The sequence below is a fragment of the Diaphorina citri genome, unplaced genomic scaffold (assembly GCF_000475195.1).
Source record: "Diaphorina citri unplaced genomic scaffold, Diaci psyllid genome assembly version 1.1 scaffold1141, whole genome shotgun sequence".
NCBI classification, from domain to species: Eukaryota; Metazoa; Arthropoda; class Insecta; order Hemiptera; family Psyllidae; genus Diaphorina; species Diaphorina citri.
The window spans coordinates 66,401-73,467 of NW_007378570.1; the positions used below are offsets into that span (position 1 = coordinate 66,401).

The 7,067-nt window shown below is 38.1% G+C and overlaps 1 protein-coding gene and 1 long non-coding RNA gene across 4 annotated transcripts in view; one reads left to right on the plus strand and one right to left on the minus strand.

The window, feature by feature from the left end:
* Window positions 1–29: 29 nt before the first annotated feature.
* LOC103514426 (TATA-box-binding protein-like) overlaps window positions 30–7,067 on the minus strand; it is an 8,224-nt gene continuing 1,186 nt past the window's right edge. Inside the window, exons 1-4 of one of the 3 annotated variants that reach the window (XM_017446218.2) lie at window positions 4,581–4,875; window positions 2,008–2,066; window positions 1,453–1,696; window positions 30–822 (exon numbers count right to left, since the gene is read on the minus strand). In XM_017446218.2, coding sequence (XP_017301707.1) covers window positions 547–822; window positions 1,453–1,696; window positions 2,008–2,066; window positions 4,581–4,634 — 633 coding nt within the window. In that variant the 5' untranslated portion in view covers window positions 4,635–4,875 and the 3' untranslated portion in view covers window positions 30–546. Of the gene's footprint in view, window positions 823–1,452; window positions 1,697–2,007; window positions 2,067–2,709; window positions 3,007–4,580; window positions 4,876–7,067 lie in introns of those variants that run through there. The other 2 variants (XM_008479302.3, XM_026827400.1) reach the window with 2 other exon arrangements.
* Window positions 3,188–3,942, plus strand: LOC113469574. Its single transcript, XR_003392944.1, has 2 exons — window positions 3,188–3,381; window positions 3,902–3,942. It is a non-coding gene; the product is annotated as an uncharacterized LOC113469574 (long non-coding RNA).

A 7,067-nucleotide genomic window follows, 5' to 3' on the forward strand; every position in this document is an offset into this window, starting at 1 on the left:
CTCGCCGCATTTTTTTTTTTTTTTTTTAGTAAAATAATCGAGAACGGGGCTGAACTTCGTACAGGAAAACTAGAGCAGAGCTAAAATTGTGTGATCAAATTTGACCAACCTCGTCGTGAATTCACTCACACCTTTTGCATGCTAATGCTTACTCCACTTTGATAAGCATGTTATTTTTGCTATCACCCATCGGCTAAGGTCTGGAACACGGTACACTACACACGTCTGCAGACCTCTCTTCCAACTTGGTCTCACAATCTTGTCTTTCGACGGCCACTCCTTTGGCGTTCGCTGTCTGCAGGTCCTCTAAGGTGCACGGTTCTGGTAGATTGAGACAGGACAAGAGATGGGCCGCGTCTTGGTTTGCTCCACATTCGCAGCTGTCCTCTTCTGTGTACCCCCAACTTTTCAGCCTTACTTTGAGGTGGCGCGGTATTTACTGTTTGTTGTTGTAGCGACGTCCAATAAGTCAATCCAGGTATCCTCCTCCTCCTCCTCTTCGAGTCCAAGGAAGGTTGCAACCTCCTTGGGTTTGATCCAAAGGCCTTACTGTTTCTTAAAACTCTTCAGCACAGGATAAATATTATCAAAAGCCTCGTGTAGTTCCGATCGGGATTTGGCGCCTGTGATCACAATCCGCCCGTTGACAAATATAAGTAGGACCACTCTCGGTTTGACCATTCTGTATATTAGGCCGGGAAACAGTTCCGGCTCGTAACTGGAGAACTGAGAGTGAACGTGATGTAGAGCGTCCAACTTGACCGGGAATCGTACGTCACATGTACACACGATGTTGTGAATCTTGAAACCTTGGTATTTGATCTGGAGGGAAAATAACAGAAGTGAAAAATGGACTTGTTATAATGCTTCTTCAGTGAAGCCTTGGTATCTGATCTGGAGGGAAAATAACAAGTGAAAAATGGACTTATTATAACGGTTCGACAGTGAAGCCTTGGTACCTATTTGATCTGGAGGGAAAATAACAGAAGTGAAAAATTGACTTATTATTATAATGTATCATCAGTGAAGTTTGGTATTTGATCTGGAGTAAAAATAAAAAAAGTAACAAAATGGATTCATAATAATTATAATGCTTCTTCAAAATGATTTAGAATAAAAACCGCCCCGGACGGAAATCGAACCTGCGGCCTAGAGCTTACAAGGCAGACGCGCTACCAACCAAGCTAACTAGGCTTGCCGAGTATCTTTTTGAGACGAGACCAGACCAGACTATTTTTTCTTTTTATTTCTAAATAAATAACATGGCTCAGGAAATTACAACATCAATCAACGTTTCAAAGAGTATTCAATCAGGACGCCCTAAATAAGAATAAGAAAGAATGTAGGTACTTATAAGGTTTCTTGTACCTATCACAGAACAACATACCTAACTTAGCACAACAGCAAAAATATAGTAATTCTTTTTATTGGAAAAGGAGAAAATAAACTCACGGGATGTCCCAGCTGTTTGAGGATTTTGGCAAATTTCCGTGATGCCAATTTGCAGTCATGTTCATGTTTGGCACCCAAAATGAGCAATTTTCCTGACTGGAATGCTAAGCATGTCGTACGAGGATTTAAGATTTTCATAATCAAGCCATGAAATTTGCCTGGATTATACTCTGAATATCGCACCCTGGAGTTGATCTGATTCAGGTCGAGAGGACAGCCAACACTGATTGTTCCCACCATGTTTCTGAAGAAGAAAAAAATTATTTCCTTGCAAAAAAAAGTCACCTTACTATTTAACATAATCAGGGCTGTATTCAGGATTTTGTCAAGGGGAGGGTGCTCCAAATTTTCAGAGTTATATTTAGGGGCCCTGCCTACCATTATACATAGCTCACAAACAAATACTTAATTAGAAATTTGTTGATATACAAGACAATATCTTGTCTGGTTATTTGAGACAAAGCTCTGTCTTTCTAAGATTTCCATACTACTTAGTTATTGGAAGCTAAGGTTAAATAATTCTTGAAAAGTTGTCCACACTAGATAAGTACTTACTGAATAGTGATTCCAGGCCCTACATCTACAGGTGTTGGTACAGGAGTTGCTGGGGCAATCTGGAAATCATTATAAGTAGTGCTTTATTTAGACTTTAGACTGTCAGCTCAGAACAAGTTGTTCCATTATACCACAACAGTTTGTAATTAGGTAAGTAAAATTGAATTACAGTTGTTGAGACAATTCTTTTGATACCCAAGTCCCAAGTAGGTAAGTATGTTTGGAAAAAAAAAAAAACCTACCAATTAATTTTATTGACCTGTACCCTGTTCCATGAAGGAGTGCTGACTGTGAAGTTTAGAGTGGTTAGTTGGAGAATTCCTCTTAATTTCAGGTTGAAAGTTCTACCATTTTACCCTAAAAATCATCTGACTGCTCATGATCTTGCATCTGACTGATACTCTTTAGCACTCAACTATCAAGGTATAAATATGTATGCGGTATGAAATTTTCAAAGAGAGTAGAGTACCCCTGAAGTAATGCCTTGGTGGTGCCAGGTGATTTTGTAAAAAAAAAGTACCTCTTTGCTCTGTGCACTGGCATTCTTTATCCCACACCCTGAAGCATGGAGCCCCCAAATGCCTATAATTTGCAGTACCTTGTCACAGTCTTTCCATTACTTTACAACTCTGATGGTAAAGGGTTTTACCAGCCTACTGAATAAGACATTACCTAGTACTTGGGTATTCTAATATTACTTACCTGGGATTGAAGATCTGAATTAGTTGGCAAATTTTTTGGATCAGAGGTTTCCATCTGGAAAGATACACACAATCAAGTTTAAGAGGGTTCCTCAGTTTTGTGATGAATGTAGGTCACCTCTCAAATAACTGATCCAGCCAAATGCGCCTACCTGCTCACCAGCAGGTTGCCTTACGAGGGTAGTCTCCAAGAGCCTCAGAGATGGATCTAACTGCCACTGACGTCCACTTCCACTAAAATTTGTCAGGTAATCAAGTTGTCAACTCAAAACAGTCAAATCAAATCAAAAAAATCAGCTCTCTGTTTTTGAAATTTCGCGCTTTAAAAAATATTGATATTTCAGAAAAATCCAGCAGATCGCAGCACACAAAACACGGACCATCGGTGCCCAATTCGTTGAATTCTACAACTCGATCAGATGAATCCCATATGAATCACATATGATATTTAATCAACCGGGATCACCGGACTCACCGGTGGAATGCTCATCGATGAAAAATGGACATGCGGTATTTTTGTAAACAAAAGTTTAAAATTTTGATTTTTTCGTGATAATTTTTTTTGATAACGATTATTCCATTGATAAGAGATATTTCTGGATTACCAAACTACTAAGTGCTAATTATTGGATTAATAATTATGTTTTCACGTGTTAGATCCAGCCCATTGAAGGTAACGCACATTTTTTCTTAATTTTAGTCCAACCACAAAAGATCCCTACTAAGTAGAAGAGTACCATTGTGAGTACTCCCATCTTCCAATACCTACCCCAATTAATACCTAGTAAAGTTGAACTGGAAACTGGAAAAGCATATCTTTCAAGTGACAGTTCCGAAAGCAGTGGTGTGTAATTTACAAGCTACAGGTGAAAAAAAAAATATTGGCAAAGTATGGCACAACCCTAATAAATTGCTCTTCAAAAGGCTGCAATGTACAACACTACCGAGTCCTGTTACACTTTTACAGCCACAGTAGGCTACCACTAGATAATATTGTGGTCAATTTCTGAAAGAATGATGAGTTTAAAATTTCATACCATTTTGGTTGAACTCATGTCCTCCTGTTTACCAGGCTTAATCACTAGGTACACCACCAAGGCAGGTTTTAGACATTGGCATGAACCCCAAGTGTATTGATTAGAAGCTTTTTTTATAAGGCCTATAACCAATTGAATTTTTCCTTCTGTTTTCAGAACTACCTCTTACATTCCAAAGAACTGCTTGAAATTTCCAAGAGATGTGCTTCAACGAGATGGCATACTACGGGATGGGCAAGCTACGACACAGACCACACGGGTCTAATGTAGCAGTTGTTTCATTGCTATGAACAGTTGAACACTCATCTTTTTAAATAAAAACATTTTTTTTTTCTCTCAAATGTCCCTTTTGGTACCTTTCCCCCTCTTTCCTCCCATTTTCCAAAGTATTAGGTATTGTCCACTACTGTTACTCCCTTGGAGACCGTTCTCACTTGAGTTTCACCCGCTTTTTTTTCCAATGTCCTGTAGGCAATGTTATTAAAACGAGAGTGTTCCCACTACACACGACACAAAATGTCCTTGTAGGCGATGTAATTTAAATGAGATTGTTCCCACTACACACGACACGATATGCGGTATGAAATTTTCAAAGAGAGTAGAGTACCCCTGAAGTAATGCTTTGGTGGTGCCAGGTGGTTTTGTAAAAAAAAAGTACCTCTTTGCTCTGTGCACTGGCATCCTTTATCCCACACCATGGGGTCCCCAAATGTCTATAATTTGCAGTATACCTTGTCACAGTCTTTCCATTACTTTACAACTCTGATGGTAAAGGGTTTTACCAGCCTACTGAATAAGACATTGCCTAGTACTTGGGTATTCTAATATTACTTACCTGGGATTGAAGATCTGAATTAGTTGGCAAATTCTTTGGATCAGAGGTTTCCATCTGGAAAGATACACACAATCAAGTTTAAGAGGGTTCCTCAGTTTTGTGATGAATGTAGGTCACCTCTCAAATAACTGATCCAGCCAAATGCGCCTACCTGCTCACCAGCAGGTTGCCTTACGAGGGTAGTCTCCAAGAGCCTCAGAGATGGATCTAACTGCCACTGACGTCCACTAAACTTTGTCAAGTTGTCAACTCAAAACAGTCAAATCAAATAAAAAAAAAATCAGCTCTCTATTTTTGAAATTTCGCGCTCTCTATTAATATTGATGTTTCAGAAAAATCCAGCAGATCGCAGCACATAAAACACGGACCATCGGTGCCCAGTTCGGTGAATTCTAAAACTCGATCAGATGAATCCCATATGAATCACATATGATTTTTAATCAACTGGGATCATCGAATCATCGGTGGGTGGAATGCTCATCGGTGAAAAGTGGACATGCGGTATTTTTATTTTTGTAAACAAAAGTTTGATTTTTTCGTGATTTTTTTTGATAACGATTATTCCATTGATAAGAGATATTTCTGGATTACCGAACTACTAAGTGCTAATTATTGGATTAATAATTATGTTTTCACGTGTTAGATCCAGCCCATTGAAGGTAAAGCACATTTTTTCTTCATTTTAGTCCAGCCACAAAAGATCCCTACTAAGTAGAAGAGTACCATTGTGAGTACTCCCATCTTCCAATAGCTACCCCAATTAATAGTAAAGTTGAACTGGAAAAGCATATACTATCTTTCAAGTGACAGTTCCGAAAGCAGGGGTGTGTTGTTTACAAGCTACAAGTGAAATTTTGGGAAATATGGCACAACCCTAATAAATTGTTCTTCAAAAGGCTGCAATGTACAACACTACCGAGTCCTGTTACACTTTTACAGCCACAGTAGGCTACCACTAGATAATATTGTGGTCAATTTCTGAAAGAATGATGAGTTTAAAATTTCATACCATTTTGGTTGAACTCATGTCCTCCTGTTTACCAGGCTTAATCACTAGGTACACCACCAAGGCAGGTTTTAGACATTGGCATGAACCCCAAGTGTATTGATTAGAAGCTTTTTTTATAAGGCCTATAACCAATTGAATTTTTCCTTCTGTTTTCAGAACTACCTCTTACATTCCAAAGAACTGCTTGAAATTTCCAAGAGATGTGCTTCAACTACACCAATAAATACAGGTGTTCTGTTTGTCCCTCAACAGGAGGTGAGAAAAAATTATAAATTAATTTAAATTTTAAATATCAATCATCTTCCCTAAAGTCTAGCTAGGGGACCATAAATAGGGAGTAGACTAGTCCGAATTTCCTTATGCCATATCAATAGTGAAGGTTGAGTGCAAAGGGCATCCACTCAGAAAATTTTGTTTACCCAATACCAGTTGGCCTCAAAGCAATCACTATAAAGCTGATTGAGAGGCCCATGACAAATGCCAACCCCATCTGAACATGTGGCAGGGAAGAAGCAGACAAACCATTTTCTCTAAAAATAGGTCCACTGTACAGAGTTTGTGGAATGATCAGTTGTGTATTATTATGAACAATTGAACTATTTGCTAGCAATAAGTACAAGCTAAAAAAAAAAAAAAAAAAAAAAAAAAATTTCAGGTTTTAATTAAGTTTAAAATTTCATACCATTTTGGTTGAACTCATGTCCTCCTGTTTACCAGGCTTAACCACTACACCACCAAGGCAGGGTTTAGACATTGGCATGAACCCCAAGTGTATTGACCAAGGAATACTTTGTACCTACTTTTAAACAGGGTACCATATTATTGTCAATATATTCATTCAGACATTGGATCCTTGTTCTTGTAAATATGTAAATTATTTTTTGGAGTGTTGTCCTTGGTTAAAACCACAGGACTGAAGCCCAAATTATAAGCTTTTTTTATAAGGCCAATAACCAATTGAATTTTTCCTTCTGTTTTCAGAACTACCTCTTACATTCCAAAGAACTGCTTGAAATTTCCAAGAGATGTGCTTCAACTACACCAATAAATACAGGTGTTCTGTTTGTCCCTCAACAGGAGGTGAGAATAAATTATAAATTAATTTAAATTTTAAATATCAATCATCTTCCCTAAAGTCTAGCTAGGGGACTATAAACAGGGAGTGGACTAGTCCAAATTTCCTTATGCTATATCAATAGTGAAGGTTGAGTGCAAAGGGCATGCACTCGGAAAATTTTTTTTACCCAATACCAGTTGGCCTCAAAGCAATCACTCTAAAGCTGATTGAGAGGCCCATGACAAATGCTGACCCCATCTGAACATGGGCAAGGAAGAAGCAGACAAACCATCTTCTCTCAAAATAGGTCCACTGTACAGAGTTTGTGGAATGTTCAATTGTGTATTACTATGAACAATTGAACTATTTGCTAGCAATAAGTACAAGCTAAAAAAAAAAAAAAAAAAAAAAAAAAAAAAAA